Raw genomic sequence first — 18922 nt, forward strand, 5'->3', positions numbered from 1 at the left:
GGTTACTTTCCGACCCGTGCATGACAAAGGCTGGGCCGAGGCGATCAGCCTCTGGGAGAGGTCCGGACTCCAAAGCCCAAAGTCGCTCGCTGGGAGGGAAATCCTCGTCCGCTGGGAGAGTTTCGGGTTTCACTGTGGCCGGGGCCGTGCCACGTCGTCGCGGGACAGACCCAGAGCAGGATCTGGGGGCGCTGCACCCCGCGGGGAATGCCTGGGGTGGTGGGAGCCAGGGCAGAGCCGCGGAGCCTCCTCGGAGCCACACCCTCTGGGTCCTGGGTCGCGGGGCTCGAGCACCCAGGCCCTGCCCGGGAGGGGCCGAGGCTGCCGCGGGCGGACACTCACCGAACCGCGGTACTTCTCCAGCGACACCAACTTGCCCCGGATGTTGACCGCCTTGAAGTCGTAGAAGTCCTGCTCCCGCTGCGCGTAGGCCGCGGCCGACAGGAGCAGCCACGCCGCCACCAGTGTAGCCACCATGACTGGCTCCCGAGCTGGCGGCGCCGCGAGGGCAAAATCGAGGCGGGGGGACCCAGCGTGGGGGGCGGGCGGAGGCGGCTCCGGCGCCCGGCGGCTGGGGAGGCTGGGCGCGCCCCCTCGCCTTCTGCCTCGCTGGCGCTGGAGCACCGGGCTCTGGACCTCAGCCTCCCCACCGGCACCGGGGGAGTGTCCGACTGCGCGCCGGTTCCCGGACCCCAGAAACATGGTTTGGGGATTCTGACCGCTGAGACCATTCTGATCAGTGACAGTGAGGCTTCTCCTTCCAGGATGCAGCGACTCGGTCGGGAAAGGGAGGTGAAAAACTGGATCTGAAAGCTCAGCTTCTAATGAGCTCAGTGACCGACCTTAAGCTGGTCACGCGACTTCAGTGGGCTTCAGCTTCTCCGTCCGTTCAGTGGAGGCTGGCTAGTCCCCCTTCCTGACGCCCCTAGACGATATAGAATGGGAGTAACAGAAAAATGGAGGTGAAACTGACAGAAGAAAAAGAAACAAAGGCCAGACTTTGCTGCGGCCGGCAGAATTCCTGAGGCTTAGGGATTGTAACACTCCTACATCTCTCTCAAAGACTTCCTTTATTGCTTTACCGTTATAGCTTTGCTCTTATTAATGTCACTTTCCCTGATAGCTGTAAACACTCCCCAAGATATATTTGCAATTACCTCCTGAGCATATGGCCCAATGAGAGACAACCGAAGGGTCCATGACTGATGTTTTACTAGGCAGTAGTAAATGACCTTATCTTAGCAGCACCTAGCCCCCTCAAAGTCCTGGAAGCTTTACTTCCAAATTCCTTAGAGACTTAGTCCATCCCTAAACCCCACTAACTAAAAAGGGTATCATCAGTCACTCCTCCCAACCCCAGTACAGTTCTTTCTGTCCACGGGTCCTGACCCCGTGCTTAGTAAAAGCATCTTTTTGCACCAAAAATGTCTCAAGAATCATTTCTTGGCCATTTTCTCCTGGTCCGTATCACTTCAGAGTGCTTCGTCAGCTGAAGGGTGCCTACAAACTTTAGGGGAATGAATGTACATTCCCTGAAAGAGATGGCACAGACAAAGGGGAGAAAAGACAGAGGGCCCGTTGCAGGTGGGGTTTGGGGGAAGCAGATTCTGAATAGAGGTTACAGTTCAGGAATTTATAAGGGAACACCTGTGGAATCAACACCTGTGGAAGGGAGGGAGGGAACAGGAGTGGGCACAAGTCCAGAGCTCCTTGCAGGCCCAAGGACAGTCTTGGCTGACCCCATGGAGTCTCCGGAGACTCTGGAGCTAGAACGGCCCATCAGGGTAGTCCCCAGATTAGTTAAAATGGCCAGGCCAGGGCTTTATATTCCTGCCTCACCAGTCTTTGGATGTGGGGCCATGTGGAAAGGGGCATGAGGGAAGCCAAGGTGACCTTGTCCTTGGAGGGGCCGATCGTTAAAGGCTTTCCACTGACCATACTTCCAGCAGTTGATATCTCAGGTCTTCACTGATGGGGAATCTGGGTGGCACATCACAGTGCCTCCCACATTCAGAAAACCCTTACTGAGCCCCCTGAAGTGCCAAGCATGGTGCTGGGTGCTGACGCTGTGCTGGTTCTTCAGGAGCTGATAGGCTGCTGTTAGAGAACAGCCGGGGCACACGGGTGCAAGAGCTCTTGGCTCCAGGGGTCCCAAACAGACCAAGTTCAGCCACTTGTTACCGACAAAATCAAAGGCAGAGAGATGAGTGGTTGTAAAATGAGAAAGGAGTTTATTTCAGTGAGGCCAACATCGGAAGACAGCAGATTAACCTCTCAAAGACTATCTCCAAAGTGCCAAGAGTACTTCCAGATTTATATATGGAAAATGTGGGGCAAAAGTGGGTGGCTATGTGCAGGGAGGGAGTGGCAGTCAAATTGATCACTGTCTTGGAGTCAGTCATGGTCAGGGTCTTGCTGGCTCAAGGCAGTCCTGATTGCTTAAAAGGGTGGTTCGGGTTCCCATTAGGGGATGCTTTACCTGCAAGGTCTCCCATCTGAGCCAAGAGACAAACTGGAAAAAAAGAGCCCAACCGGGGAATTTTGAGGTCAAAATGGAGGCAGCTGAAGTCCTCTTTCATGAGAAACCAGGTAAACTGGAAATTTGTTGTAATGTTGTAAGGGCTAAGCACTTCTATAGTCATTCAACAAACACTCACTGAGCACCTGGTCTGTACCAGGTTCTGCTCTAGACACCTATTATGCAGTGATAAACAAGACAGCATGGTCCCTACCCAGGGGGAGACAGGTATTAATTAATTCATAAATAGGTCTCTAATTGGGGCGCCTGGGTGGCTCAGTGGGTTAAGCCGCTGCCTTCGGCTCAGGTCATGATCTCGGGGTTCTGGGATCGAGCTCCCTGCTCAGCAGGGAGCCTGCTTCCTCCTCTCTCTCTGCCTGCTTGTGATCTCTCTCTGTCAAATAAATAAATAAAATCTTAAAAAAAAAATAGGTCTCTAATTAATACTGTGTTAAGTACCACCTAAACTAGCTTGGTGAGGGAAAGGGAGGCAGGCAAGGAGGGCTTCCCAGAGGAAGGAAAGTTTGATCTGCACTCTGAAGAATAAGCAAAAAGTAGCCAGGTTGAAGCAAGGAAGCAAGTGCAAAGGTCCTGAGGGAAAGAGAAACATGGTGCATTGAGAAGCAAAAAAGACTAGTCTGGTTGGAGCACAGAAAGCAAAGGGTGAGAGGGGAAGGTAATGCGTCAGGTAAGGGGTGAAATCACAAAGTAGCTAGTAGGCCACAATAAAGATTATGGTCTTAAGCCAAGAAATGAGGGTGGTTTATTGTTGTAGTTATTTATCTTTTTTTTTTTTTTTCCTCTTAGAGGTGGAAAGGGGAGGGGCAGAGGAAGAGGGAAAGAATCTTAAGCAGGCTCCACGCCTAGTGCAGATCTTGATCTCATGACCTTGAGATCAGGACCTCAGCTGAAATCAAGAGTCAATGTTTAACTGACTGAGCCACCCAAGTGCCCATTGATGTTGTTAGTTAAAGTACAGGAGTCGGGGCGCCTGGGTGGCTCAGTGGGTTAAATCCTCTGCCTTCAGCTCAGGTCATGATCCCAGGGTTCTGGGATGGAGCCCCGCATCAGGCTCTCTGCTCAGCGGGGAACCTGCTTCCCTTTCTCTCTCTGCCTGCCTGTGATCTCTGTCTGTCAAATAAATAAATAAATAGGGGCGCCTGGGTGGCTCAGTGGGTTAAAGCCTCTGCCTTCGGCTCAGGTCATGATCCCAGGGTCCTGGGATCGAGCCCCACATCGGGCTCTCTGCTCAGCAGGGAGCCTGCTTCCTCCTCTCTCTCTGCCTGCCTCTCTGTCTACTTGTGATCTCTGTCTGTCAAATAAATAAATAAAATCTTTAAAAATAAATAAATAAATAAATAAATAAATAAATAAAGTACAGGAGTGGCAGGGAGTCTTATGATGTTGAAAGATCCCTCTGGCTGTTCCAAGGAGAGTGGATAGAAATGGGAAAGAGCACAAGCATGCTAGACACTGAGGTAGAGGAAACTCTGGGTTTTTAAGGCCTAGAGGCAGTTGCTAAACTAGCAGTCAGGAAAGTCTTCCTGGAGGTAGGTAGTAACACTCGAATCATGTCTTCAGAGAGGAATGAGAATTCTCCAGTTTGGGGAAGGGGAGGGCAAAACGTCAACCTGAGAGAGCAGTGTCTGTGGGGGCACAGAGTCTTCATAAGAGTCTGCCTGGCAGTTGGGATGAGAAGGGTAGAGGGTAGATGAGTCGGAGCAGTCCTCAGGGTCCAGATGGAGAAGGGTCTTAAGTGCCAAGCCAAGGAGCTCAGACTTCACTCTATACTGTGACGAGAGAAGTTTTGGAAGGTGGGCACAAGATCACATAGTTAATGAAACTCAAATCCAGGCCTTCAAATTCAGAACATGGGATCTTTCTGAACTGCCAAGGTGGCCTCTGTCTTCAGGAGCACACAACATTATCAAGGAGAGGAGGAGGGGCGCCTGGGTGGCTCAGTCGTTAAGCATCTGCCTTCCGCTCAGATCATGAGCTCCACATCAGGCTCCCTGCTTAGCTGGAAGCCTGCTTCCCCCTCTCCCACTCCCCCTGCTTATGTTCCCTCTCTCGCTATGTCTTCTATCAAATAAATAAATAAAATCCTAAAAAAAAAAAAAAAAAAGGAAAGGAAAAATAGAGGAGGAAAAGAAGAAGAGGTGCTCCCGGCAAGTACCAAGACAGAAATCAAGCGCTCCTGCCATTTCCACTCCCTCCCCCACCTTCATCGTGGGAGCCTCAGGCCTATGATGCTTCTATGGTATTAAGTGGCTCCTGCTTAACTCTGCCCCATGAAGATGTTGATCTCTCTTCCTGCCACCTGTCCCTTTCACTCAGCCTGTCCCTGGATGTCCCAATAACCATGAGTTCTCAAATTCTGCTCTATACAACTTAAGAGTTTTGCAAGCTTGGCCAAGCTATTTCCTGTAAAAATCCAGATAAGTAGGCATTTCTACTAAGTAGGGAAAAAAAAATAGTGATGTAATGTTTCTCACTTAAATTTCTCTTCTGGGGCCTATCCTCCTCCCTGTTGAGAACCCAGCTCAGATATCACCCTCCTCTGGTACTACACTTAATCAATCTTTCTTCTCTGATGCCTCTGTAGCTAGTACATTTTGCTCCTGGTGGGGTGGTGATAATATTGTGTAGTTATCTGTTTCCATGGCCATCTTTCCCATCAGCTGTTGGGGCAGGCTGGACCATAACAGAATCATCATTGTCCCCCTGGCATACGCTAGCTACTCAGTAAATGTTCATTTTTCTTAAACCTTCTGGTGACTTTCATTACTTGTCTGTGCTAGAATCTGAGATGAGATGCTATTGATTTTAGCCATCAGTGTATATTTTGTGATTTTATTTTCAGTCCACTATGAATTTTTTGTGTTTCCGAAAGAGCACAGCTATTTCTAAGTGGCCTATTAAGTGGGAAACCCACACAGTTAGCTGAGTGCCTGAAAGGGTAAGGGACTCACTCCTGGATATCCTGTACTCCTCTTCCCCATAATACGCTCAAAGAAGCTTTATATAGGTATTTAGAATATTTTCATTAATGTTTTGTTCATTCCTCAAATTATTGATCACCTGCTATCCACAAAATACATTTTTTTAAAGATTGTATTTATTTATTTGACAGAGAGAGAGAGTAAAAGAGCGTAAGTAGGGGGAACAGCAGAGGGAAAGGGAGAAGCAGGCTCCCCACTGAGCAGGGAGACAGATATGGGGCTCGATCCCAGGACCCTGCAATCCAGGGCCTGAGCTGAAGGCAGACGCTTAACTGACTGAGCCACCCAGGAGACCCAACAGAACACATTTTATTTATTTTATTTTATTTTTTTAAAGATTTTATTTATTTATTTGACAGAGAGAAATCACAAGTAGATGGAGAGGCAGGCAGAGAGAGAGAGAGAGAGGGAAGCAGGCTCCCTGCTGAGCAGAGAGCCCGATGCGGAACTCGATCCCAGGACCCTGAGATCATGACCTGAGCCGAAGGCAGCGGCTTAACCCACTGAGCCACCCAGGCGCCCAACAGAACACATTTTAAAGGCTAGGAAAATAGTAGTTAATAGGAGAGACAAAAAAAAAAAAAAGACAATAGTTCTTGAACTCACATTCTTATAGGAGGAAAACGAATAATAACTAAAATGTATAATATGAAACATATAGTTCATTAGATGGTGGTAACTGGGGAGAAGGATAGAGAATGTGGTGGTGAATGGGGGCGGGGAATGGGAAGGATTTTGCAACTTTAATTCAAATTATCAGGAGGCCTCGCGAGAAAGTGGTATTTGAGCAAAGACTGAAGAAAGAGAGTAAACAATGGGGAGAACTAGTAGAAGAGCAACAGTCCAGACAGAGGAAACAGCAAGTCCACAGGCCCCATGCCAGGAGCATGAAGGTGTGTTTGGAGAACAGCAAAGAGGCCAGTGTGGCTGGAGTGGAGCTGGTGAGGGGAAGAGTAGCAGGAGATGACACTAGAGAAGTAATGGGAGGGGAGCAGGCTGATACTGTAGGGCCCCACAAACCGTTGTAAAGACATTGGCTTGGAAGCAGAGATGTTGAGCCACTGAAGAGTTGTAAGCAGGTGGGACGCCTGGGTGGCTCAGTCTGTTGAGCATGGGACACAGGTCATGATTTCAGGGTGGTGGTGATGTAGTTTCTGAATGTTGGTGAGGTCCGGAGCCAATGATCAAGAAAGAATTCTTGAGACATCTTTGGTGCAAAAACATGGTTTTATTAAAGCACTGGGACAGGACCCATGGGCAGGAAGAGCTGCTGCCCCAAGGTTCTGAGGAGTGACTGATTGTATTGGGAGACATAGGGAAAAGGGAGTTTTTCAAAAGATTTTTGTATGCTAAGGAGGATCTACAAGATACTAGATGCCTTGTCATTGTCAAGTTAAAGTGATTTTTCCCTCTAGTAAAGCATTAATATGAAGATAGTTGGGAGTTTCCTTCTGGAAGTTAGGTTATTGGTAACAATGCTTTTACTCTTGTAAGTCACTAAGACGTTTGTAACTGAGGGAGACTCCCGGTTTACTGGACTGTGATCTCTATCGGTTAACCATTTGTTTTTCCTTCCCTTAGCTTTAGGGCAGCAAGCAGTGCCTGAGAAATGTCACGTATAGCCCCCGTGGGAGTGAGGGGGATTACAGAGTGTCAGCTTGTGGGGTTTGTTTTTGTTTTTTTAAGATTTTAGTTATTTATTTGACAGAGAGAGACATAGTGAGAGAGGGAACACAAGCAGGGGGAGTGGGAGAGGGAGAAGCAGGCTTCCTGCTGAGCAGGAAGCCCTATGCGGGATCAATCCCAGGACCCTGGGATCATGACCTGAGCCCAAGGCAGACACTTAACAACTGAGCCACCCAAGCATCTCAGCTTGCCTTCGCTCCCTCATCAGTGGTCTGGAGCTCTGTGGGCAGCTTAGAGTCTGCTTGTCCTTCTCCCTCTGCCTCCCACCCCCGCTTTCTTTCTCGCCTGTGTGCAGGTGCGTGTGCACACACAGTTCCTCACTCTTTCTCTCAAATAAATAAAGTCTTTTTTTTAAAAAATGTAAAAAAGGAAAAAAAAAGTTTTAAGCAGAGGAGTGGCATTTCTAATTCATATTCTAACAGAATCTCTCTGACTGCACCATTGAAGCAAGGAGACCAGTCAAGAGTCTAGTGCAATAACTGATTGGCTTAGAAGAAAGAGATGGTGGTAGAGGTGGTGCAAAGTAGTCAGGTTTGAAAGGAGATGCAGAAGGATTTCCTGATAGTTGGAGGTAGGGTGTGAGAGAAAGAGAAGAGTCATGGATGACTTTCTAAGGTTTTGGCCAAAGCAACTGGAAAGATGAAGTTTTGCCATCGACTGAAATGAAGATGCCTGGGGCGCCTGGGTGGCTCAGTGGGTTAAAGCCCCTGCCTTCAGCTCAGGTCATGATCCCAGGGTTCTGGGATCCAGCCCCGAACCAGGCTCTCTGCTCAGCGGGGAGCCTGCTTCCTCCTCTCTCTCTGCCTACTTGTGATCTCTGTCTGTCAAATAAATAAATAAAATCTTAAAAAAAAAAAAGAAGAAATGAAGATGCCTACAGTGGCAGCTGGTTCGGGATGGAAGATCAAGAGCTCAGTTCTGGAGTTGCTTATGAGTAGGAGTGTGCTGGTGAATGTTTGACAACTGGTTCTCCGAGGGAAAAGGGGGTGTGAGTGTGTGTGAATGTGTGTGTGTGTGTGTGTTCATATAAATTTATTATAAATGGACACATACCACCCAATTCACAAATAATAAAATTTAGTAGCTCTCCTCCATCTGTGGAAGATAGGTTCCAAGATCCACAGTAGATGCCTGAAACCTGTGGTAGTACTGAACCCTATATGAAACTGTGTTTTGGTATGCCTGGGTGGCTCAGTTAGTTAAGCATCTGAATCTTGATTTCAGCTCAGGTCATGATCTCAGGGTCATGGGACTGAGCTGTTTTAGACTCCTTGTTCAGCAGGAAGTCAGCTTCTCTTCCTCTCCCTCTGCCCTCCCCTAAAAACAAACAAACAAACAAACAAAAAAACAAAACAAAAAACCCCACAAAGCTAAGATTTTTTTCTATAAATGCATACGCGAGAGAGTTTAATTTATAAATAGGCACAGTCTGAGATTGAAAACAAGTGCAAGTAATAAAATAGAACAATTATAACAAAATAGTATAAAAGTTACATAGTGTGGTCTTTCTCTCAAAATATCTTGCCCTGTGTTTGTAGTCAGGGTGCAGGGGTACAAGAGCACCCGGCTTTTCGGGCCACTTGTTGCTGACAAAGTCCAAAGGCAGAGAGATGAGTGGTGGTCAAACATGAAAGGAGTTTATTTCAGTAAGGCCAACAGCGGGAAGACAATGGACTAATGCGTCTCAAAGTCTGTCTCCAAAGTGTCCAGAACACTTCTAGGTTTCTATATGGAAGATGTGGGATGGTGGTGGGCGGGTACAGGCAGGTGCACAGTAAAGGTCAGGTTGATCATTATCTTGGGGTCAATCACCAGCCGGGTCTTGCTGGCTCAGGGCAGTCCTCATTGCTTGAGAGGGCATTTTGGGCTACCATTAGGGGATGCTTTGCCCACAGGGTCTTCTGCCTGAGTTAAGAGATGGGGGGTGCAGAGGAAGAACTTCATCAATGTGTGGGGCACCTGGGTGGCTCAGTCATTAAGGTGTCTCAAAGGTGTCTGCCTTCAGCTCGGGTTATGATCCCAGAGTCCTGAGATCATGGCCCGCCTGCTCCGAGGGAAGCCTGCTTCTCCCACTCCCACCCCACCCCCCCGTGCCCTTTCTCTCTCTCTCTGTGTCAAATAAATAAATAAAATCTTAAAAAAAAAAAAAAGATCTTTATCAATGTGAAAGTACAGACTGAGGTCACAGTACAGGTAGTTGCCTCCTCTTTTATATTCTCCCTTCTTGTGATGATGTGAAGTGGGGTGAATGTCTAGGCATTTGTGATGTAGTATTAGGGGACTATTGGCCTCCTGATGGCACATTGGAAGGAAGACTTTTTCCAGACAGCAGTTGACCTGGATAAGTGAAACTCCAGAAGGCAAAGCCTCGGAGAAGGGAGGACTTTATATAATACTCCTTATCATAAACTCCATATGGCCAATTTATTCTCACAGAATGCTTTCATCAGTTTTTGCCAAACTTGTCTGTTTGTTTTTCAATGAATTTTTAAAGTTATTTATTTAAGGACTCTCTAAACCCAACATGGGTCTCAGATTCACAACCCCAGGGTCAAGAGTCTTGCACTCTATGGACTGAGACAGGCAGGTGCCACAGTTTTTGCCAGATTTGTATCTGAAGCCAACTAATGGTTGCAGCTGCTGAACAAGGATTGTTCCAAGGTTCAGCCATAAAAAAAGAATGAAATCTTGCCATTTGCAACAACATGAAATGAAAATGACCCCTAGAGTAGTATACTAAGCAAAATAAGTCAGTCAGAGAAAAACAAACACCATACGATTTCACTCATATGTACAATTTAAGAAACAAAACAGACAAAGGGGGAAAAGGGGGGGGGACAACCCAAAAAGCACACTCTTTTTTTTTTTTTAAAGATTTTATTTATTTATTTGATGGAGATCACAAGTAGGCAGAGAGGCAGGCAGAGGGAGAGAAACGGAAGCAGGTTCCCTGCTGAGCAGAGAGCCCTATGTGGGGCTCGATTCCACGGCCCTGGGATAATGATCCGAGCCGAAAGCAGAGGCTTTAACCCACTAAGCCACCCAGGCGCCCCCAAAAAGCACACTCTTAACTATAGAAAACAAACAGATGGTCACCAGTGGGGAGATGGGTGGGCAAAGGGGTGATACAGGGAAGGTGATTAAGAGTATACTTACAGTGATGAGCACTGAGTAACATACAGAATTGGTGAATCACTACATTGTACACCTGAAACTGATAAAACATTGTATGTTAACTATAGGTAGAGTTAAAATTAAAATTAAAAAAGTATAATTCCAAGGTGAGTATTGGTTGATATTTGTTTACATTAATAGTAAGATGCAAGTTGGAGGGCCTGGGTGGCTCAGTTGGTTGGGCGTCTAACTCTTGGCTTTGGCTCAGGTCATGGTCTCGGGGGGCTATGGGATGAAGCCCTGTGTCAGGCTCCTTGCTTGGTGCTGAGTCTTCTTGAGATTCTCTCTCCCCCTTCCTCCCCCTCCCCCTGCTTGCTCATGTGCTCTCTCTCTCTCTCTCTCTCTCTCTCAAATAAATAAATAAATAGAAAAAAAATCTTTAAAGTAATAAGATGAAAGTGAAACAAGAAAGAACTATTTTGGAACTTCACTAGCCAATGACACAAATGACTCTTTGTTGATTCAGTTGTTTTCCAACCCTGGAAGAAGAGTTCCTCAAAAAAAATTTTTTAAGATTTTATTTATTTATTTGTCAGAGAAAGTGAGCAAGAGAGAGCACAAGCAGGGGGAGTGGCAGGGAGAGGGAGAAGCAGGCTCCCTGTGAGCAAGGAGCCCGATGTGGGACTTGATCCCAAAACCCTAGGATTATGACCTGAGCCGAAGGCAAACGCTTAGCCAACAGAGCCACACAGGCATTCCTGAAATGATATCTTTTAAAGATTATATTTATTTATTTATTTGACAAAGAGAGAGAGCACAAGCCGGGAGAGAGCAGCAGAGGGAGAGGAAGAAGCAGACTCTCTGATGAGCAGGGAGTCTGATGTGGGGCTTGATCCTAAGACCATGGGATCATGACCCAAGCCAAAGGCAGAGCTTAACTGCTGAGCCATCCAGGTGTCCCCAAATTTTTTAGTATTATTTACAGTGTAATGGCTACAGCTACAATGCTATCTAAATTTAATCTGCATCATTAATATATGTATATTTTTACATCACTTTCTTAGGTACAGGCAATCAACAAAGTAACAAGTCAAACTCTGATTGGTAGCATTTGCCAATTTCTGCAGTGTAATACTCTCACCATGACTGGTTTCGGAGCTACCAGCATGTCACTGAATGTGGAGTTAGAAAGAGATGAAAGAATAGCACATCATTAAATAGTATTTTCGTAATAAGAAAGAATAGTTGTAAATAACATCAAGAGCATAGGAAATAATAAAATATACAAAAATTATGAGTTTGGGGGTGCCTGGGTGGCTCAGTTGGTTGAGTGTCTGACTTTGGTTCCAGTCATGATGTCGGGGTCCTGGAATCAGGCCCTACATCATGCTCCCTGCTGGTTAGGGAGTCTGTTTCTCTCTCTCCTTCCTGCCCCTCCACCTGCTTGTGCTTTGTCTCTCAAATAAATAAATGAAATTTATAATTAAATTGATATGAATTAAAATGAAATTTTAAAAAGTGATATTTTACCTTTTTAAAATAGAATTTATTTCATTTTAACTTTATATAGCTTAATTTTTAGTAATGGCTGTGTTTAACAAGAGGCTGGAAAAATTCCTGAAAATGTAGCAGTTGTCTCTAGGAGCCTGGTCCAGACACCACTCTTTCTCTATTTAGGCTGGGTATCTGAGTCTGGACTTGGAGGAGAACGCCAGGTCAGATATATAAATTTGGGAGTGGACAGCATGTGGAGTATTTAAAGCCATGATACTGGATGATGATAGAGAGTTGGTCTAGATAGATGGGAGAACCGAGAACAGTTCCTGGGACTCCCAACATTCGGCATCAGGGAAGCAAGAGCCTCAAAAGAGTAGGTAGAAGAAGAACAAGAACCAATAGGGTGCAGTGTCATGGAGAACAAGTGACAGATTTGTCTCAAGAAGGAGTTATTTTTTATGTATTTATCTTTTGTATTTTGTTTAAAAAATTTTTCAAATTCTTAATTTTTTTGTTTGCTTGTTTTACCAAGAAGGAGTTGTTAACTAGTCAAATGCTGTTGGTGGTAAGACTAGGACCGAGAACCAAACAGTGGATTTATCAATTTGTTCTTAGCCCACAAAGAGAACCAAACAAACAGAAATACAATATTTTCAAGCCTTTTTGCCATTACTTATCCTGCTCCTTCTGCCATTTTTTCCTCTTCCTTATCCTTATAGCAAGCTTCTGTCCTGCTTCCAGGCTTTACCAGTCAGTCTGAATAGGAAACAGATGACACATTCAGATTAGGACAATTAGACAAAGGTTTATTTACAAAGGGGCTAATTTCAAACATGTGGATGGGGTATAGAGGAAGACTAGGAAGAGTCCAGGAACCTCAGGCGAGCTGTTAATGCCCCTTGACCTGGAGGGGTTGGGGGGAGGGGGAGAGATTACAGAAACTGGAAGAATCCTGTTCACCAGTTACCTTCAAAGAAGGTTCACAGCCAGCTCAAGGGAAACTTGCAGGAAGTAGCCCGGGGAATTAATGACCCAGCCCTCACATTCCTCCCTCTCACCGATCCCCTGCAAGGGTGTTGGCGCATACCTAAGTGGAATCACAGAGCAAAGAAGCAAATTGACTTGGTCTGCGCAGGTTCATTGTACTGGGCTGTGAGTAGACAGTGGATCTAGAGAGCCAAACAGAAGGTATCCACGCAAACCCAAATGTGTCATCTGTTTCCTATTCAGACTGACTGGTAAAGCCTGGAAGCAGGACAGGAGCTTGCTATAAGGATAAGGAAAAGGAAAAAATGGCAGAAGGAGCAGGATAAGTAATGGCAAAAGGCTTGAAAATATTGTATTATTGTTTGTTTGATTCCCTTTGTGGACTAAGAACAAATTGATAAATCCACTGTTTGGTTCTCAGTCCTAGTCTTACCACCAACAGCATTTGACTAGTTAACAACTCCTTGGTAAAACAAGCAAACAAAAAAATTTAACAACTCCAAAAACAACTGAGGCTTTTCTCAACATCTGTCATTTTATTTTTGAGTAATCTTTACACCCAGAGTAGGGCTCGAACCCACAATCCTGAAGATCAAGCGTGGCCCGCTCCACTGATGGAGCCAGCTAGGAGCCCCTCTCAACATCTTTAGGTAGCTAGGTATACCTATACTAAGCTTCCCTTTGAACGTAGTACTTACACTGTATTGCCAGGATCCTCAGTCCTGGCTGTGCCTTAGAATCACCTGGGGAGCTTTTTTTTTTACTTTTTAAAGATTTTATTTATTTATTTGACAGACAGAGATCACAAGTTGGCAGAGAGGCAGGCAGAGAGAGAGAGGGGAGAAGCAGGCTCTCCGCTGAGCAGGGAGCCAGATTCGGGGCTCGATCCTAGGACCCTGAGATCATGACCTGAGTGGAAGGCAGAGGCTTAACCCACTCAGCCACCCAGGCGCCCCTCACCTGGGGAGCTTTGAAAAAATAACTGACATCCGGTCCCTTTCCAGGCCAGTTGAATCAGGAAGTCTGAGAATAGGTCCTCAACATTAGTGCTTTTTAAAAAATCCTCCAGGTGGGGACCCCTGGGTGGCTCAGTTGGTTGGACGACCGCCTTCGGCTCAGGTCATGATCCTGGAGTCCCGGGATCGAGTCCCGCATCGGAGTCCCGGGATCGAGTCCCGCATCGGACTCCCAGCTCCATGGGGAGTCTGCTTCTCTCTCTGACCTTCTCCTCGTTCATGCTCTCTCAAGTAAATAAATAAAATCTTAAAAAAAAAAAAAAATCCTCCAGGTGATTCTAAGGTGCAGCCAGGACTGAGAACTACTGCTGTGTTGTCATTACCTACCTACCTGTGTTTCCTTGAGTGTCTGAGTGCTGTGAGAGGAAGATCATGTCTTTAATATGCAGCATGGAACTCGATAACCTGGCAGGTGCTCAGGACATGAGAGTTCACGTTACAGAGTACGATGACTTCACATTTTGTGTAATTTTGTTAGGATTGTGGTATATTTGTCACCTAGGGCATTGTTTTCAAACTGCAAGTTGCAACCCATTAGAAGGTCCTAGAATCAATTTAGTGGCTCAGACCAGTATGAGGGGGAAAAAAAAAGACTTGAATGGAAAATACCAGAGTAGGTCCCACAGAGTAAGGGTTAGTGTAGTATTGTGAAACAGGTATGAGTGATCCAGGTTACGACATGAACTATGTTTCTGCTGTGGCTTGTGCACACAATGCTTGAAATCCACGGACCTGGGACAAATAATCTACTGTCTGTGCTTCTGTTTCCCTATCTTTTAAAAAGGGCGTCATGGGGTGCCTGGGTGGCTCAGTGGGTTAAAGCCTCTGCCTTCGGCTCAAGTCTTGATCCCAGCGTCCTGGAATCGAGCCCCACGTTGGGCTCTCTGATCGGTAGGGGCCTGCTTCCTCCTCTCTCTCTCTCTGCCGGCCTCTCTGCCTACTTGTGATCTCTGTCTGTCAAATAAATAAATAAAATCTTAAAAATAAATAAAAATAAATAAATAAATAAATAAGGGGTAGTAATAGTACTTCCTACTTTATGGGATTGCAAAGAAGATTAAATGACATAATATATGTAAAGTGCTTGGTGTCTAGCACAGAGTAAATAATCAACAGTTTTATTGTTCAACAACAAAAACCTTTTTAAAAGCAGAATATAAAAGTTTATTTATCCTGCAATTACTGCTGCATACTATTAGGCATGCAGATAGGTAAGGGTTTTTGTCTTAGACCAGTTATTGTTGGTAAATACTGTGGCAGTACATAACCTTTTACAAACAGGAAGCTATGTACCCAACCTCTTTCCTTTTCTTGAGGTCAGGAATGTTGTGGGGCCTGATTGGGGTGGTGGAGGTGCTGTGTTAGATTCTATCTGAGGCTATGTCCTATTAATATCTCTACTGCTTGTGACCGGTGCCCGCAGGCTGTCTCTGCACCTGCTCTTGGAAAATTAACACAGCTCTGTTTAAAGGCCCTGGGAGAAGGGACTCAGCAGGGCTTACTTATTTAGGTATCCAAAGCACTTAGCACCATGCCTGATATGCAATAAATGTGGGCTAAACTATGGGTAACTGTTGTGTGACCTTGATCAAGTCATATACTCTAGACCAGAGTTTCTTGTGTGTAAATTAAGGGAAATTGTGTGGAAGTTAGAGGTAAAAGAAACCTCTGATTTTACAAGTGGGGAAGCCAAGATTCAATTAGGCGAAGGCACTTGCCCAAGTTCACACGACAAGGTAGTAGAGAGGTAGAGGTTATAGTTGAAGGCTCTCTGCTCCATGGCACAGCACTTTCAGTGGCATTGTATTGTCCATCCAATTCTAAAATCCTGGCAAGCAGTTAGAGACGAAAAACTAAAGATGCACATAGCAGCAGGGATAGATCTTGAGAAATAGAGTGTGTGGTATAAAAGTAAGATACAGAATGAGATACATAATCGGGTGTCATTTACATAAATGTGAAATATGTGCACATGATATGAAACGCACATTTTGCAAGAACAATAAAAATGGTTGCATATGGGACACCTGGGTGGCTCGTTCGGTAAAACGTCTGTCTTCGGCTCAGGTCATAATCCCGGGGTCCTGCATAGGGCTCCCTGCTCAGTAGGGCTCCTGCTTCTCCCTCTGCCTACCACTCCCCTTGCTTGTGCTCTCTCTCTCTAGCAAATAAATAAATAAAATCTTAGAAACAAAAACACAAACACGGTCTCACAATCAACACATTAAAGAGTTACCTATAGGGGTGGGGAGAGGAAAGATAGTAAAAGAAAATAAGTAGGGGCACCTGGCTGGCTTAGTCCTTAGGGCCTGCAACTCGGTTTTGGGGTCATGAGTTTGAGCCCATGTTGGGTGTAGAGATTACCAAAAAAAGAGAGAGAGAGAGAGAGAGAGAGAGAGAGAATGGATGAATGAATGAACGGGGCAGGTCTTTCAGGCCAAAGAAACAACTAAGTAATATGTTTAACTCAACTCTCTGCACTTAAAATTTAAAATAAAATAAAATACTACAATCTCTGCCTTCTTGGGATTTTATTTCTTTTTTGGGGGGAGATTTTATTTCTAACAGTGTATGTAAAATGCAAAGCAGATAGGTTGTCACTGATTTTTAAAAATCCTCCCCTCCTCTCCTTAGCCTCTATCCTCACCAATTAGGCCTCAGTTTCTCTCACTTGGACTCCTGGGGCAGCTTTCTCCTTGGTCTCCCTGCCTCCACTCTTGTCCCATCCAATGCAATGCAATTTCCCACAGAGAAACCAGAAAAATCTTTCTCACACAAAAATCTGATCGTGGTTTGCTGTCTTTTGTTTAAATACCCTTCAGTGACTTAGTCTGTGAGCAAACAATATATCTTTTCCTATCTGGCTTCTTTCACTCATCATAGGTCATTTGGTGATCCATTTTGCTACATTATGAGTTTTTTGAGGAAAGAGACAGGGTTTTATTAATCTTTAAATCCCTAATACCTAGCCCAGGGCCTGGCACTTGATGGGAGCCCCATGAGTATTTGAGGAATGAACGGATGCATGATTCCCTTGAGACTTTGTAATTAAACTGGTCATTTCCCCATCGTCAGTGGGGCCCCAGCTTCAGATCCCTGGGTGATGCAGGTGAGTTGCTAGGCAACAGCATGAGGTTGGCTCTGGGGTCACAGTGGAGAGTGTGCTATGGAGGCCCGAGGCTGAGGTAATTGGAAACACTTCTATTCAGCAGCCTCTGAACTGCCTCTGGTTTCGCCCCTCCAGCCCATCCCCCACACAGCTGCGGAGTGATCTTTCTAAAACAGGCATAGACCATAGCTCTCCCCTGTTCCAAAACCTTTGGGCTCTCAGCTGAGGAAACTAAGGTTTAGAGATTTGAAATAACTCGCCCAATGTCCACATAACAGTGAAGTGCAGAGATAAACTCTGGTTTTTCTGATTCCAAAACCCAAGCCCTTTCCAGTAGATTGATTTTGGACAAGCTGAATTTGGGGTGCCCACAGATCATTAGCTGGAGAGATCCAGGAGTCCATGGGTGGCACTGCTGCCCTTCTCGTCAAAGACTTCCAAGAATTAGGTGCTTCAGCAACAGACAAATAGTAAAAGGCCAGGAGACTAGTTCCCTGTTAGAGAAGGGATAATCTTGAAGGTTTCACACAACTTGGTATCTAGAGTTCTAATCAGTGGACTTTGATCCAGACAGCGGCAACATCAGGCCCCCAGAGCCTGTCTGCAGGACCTCACTGATCCCAGGAAGGCACAACAGAGTGGTAGACTGGAAGAACAGAGGAGAGACTTCAGGAAAGGATTCTAGGACAAGAAGGCATTTTGAACAGTGAGTAGAAGACCAGGGAGAGAGAAGGGGAATGTGATAGAGGCAGTTCAAATGTCTGGATGTGTGCATATAGGAGACCTTTAATAATCTGGTTGATGCCTACTTTCCTGGGTGAAATTGTAGTTCTTTAAAGCATTCATTCAATCACTCATTGCACAAATTTTTCTTGGTTGAGCCTTGTACATTATACTTCAACCACATTGAACTTCTCACTGTTCCTTACACAATAAATGAAAGCTCTGTCCCTCTCTACCATTTGCATATACACACACACAGTTCACGGGACACCATAGCAGTAAGTCTTAGCTAGATGCAGGAAGGAAAAGAGCCGTGTGGAGGAAGAAGGAGGAAGTGTCATCTAAACAGACACCAGAAAGATGGATGGCATTAGCCCGGTCAGGAAGGGGTAGCAAGATACTGGTCTAGGGAGAGGAACAACATGTGTAAAAGTGCAGAGGCAAGACAGCGCAGTGTATTTGGACAACTGGAAAAAGCTTCTCATGGTACATTCCTATACATTCTTCTTTTATGGATTCAATTATTCCAGGGAGACTTGGATCCTTTCCCATTTCTCGAAGATTTATGATGTCTTTTCTTAAAGGGTTCATTACATGATATTGTCACTTGTCTGGATTGTAGTATTTTGTCTGTTCTCCTAAAGACCTTAAGTTCCTTGAAGGCAGGAAACTATGTCTGATTCTGCCTGATGACAGCAACACTGGCGATTAGTGTCGTTGAATGATGGAATGAATGAACAAACTCCTTATATGTCTTTATTCCCCACTAAACTATGTGTTGCTCAAGGGTAGGGATCCTAGCTAACTCATCTCTAAGAACTTTCTGGCTTTTGAGTATCGTAGCGAGTACACAGGCTTTCAGGGACAAAGAGCAAATGTCAGTTGCATCAGTTATTAACTATGTGACCTTAACCTTCCTTGCCTTCAGTTTCCCAATGGTCAAGAGAAGCAATAATTCCATTTTCACAGGGCTTCTGGGAAGGTTGAATGAAAAAATGTGTATGATGTGGCTAACACAATGCTTCGCATATAGTAGATGCTGGTTGAATGGCAGTGGTTAAAGAGAAGACATAGGAAAAGATGATTCCCTTCCAACCCCAGAAGAAAGAGGATTATTTTCCCCCTCATCACTGAGAGATGACTGAAGCACTCTGCCTCCCACTCATGGACCCCAAATTCTAGTTTATAACCATCTAACTTATTGTTGCATGCTCTGTCCCACTTAGACCTTCCCACTTTCCCCATTGTCTTTTCATTCTTCTGTATTATC

At 45.4% G+C, this 18922-nt stretch overlaps 1 protein-coding gene across 2 annotated transcripts in view; it reads right to left on the reverse strand.

The window, feature by feature from the left end:
• The window catches only part of GPX7 (glutathione peroxidase 7), a 28412-nt gene extending 27444 nt beyond the window's left edge, over positions 1–968 (reverse strand). The window contains exon 1 of one of the 2 annotated variants that reach the window (XM_032302434.1): positions 343–968. In XM_032302434.1, coding sequence (XP_032158325.1) covers positions 343–702 — 360 coding nt within the window. In that variant the 5' untranslated portion in view covers positions 703–968. The remainder of the gene's footprint in view (positions 1–342) is intronic. The other variant, XM_032302433.1, reaches the window with a different exon arrangement.
• Positions 969–18922: the final 17954 nt, after the last annotated feature.

This window comes from Mustela erminea, chromosome 10 (assembly GCF_009829155.1).
Source record: "Mustela erminea isolate mMusErm1 chromosome 10, mMusErm1.Pri, whole genome shotgun sequence".
NCBI classification, from domain to species: Eukaryota; Metazoa; Chordata; class Mammalia; order Carnivora; family Mustelidae; genus Mustela; species Mustela erminea.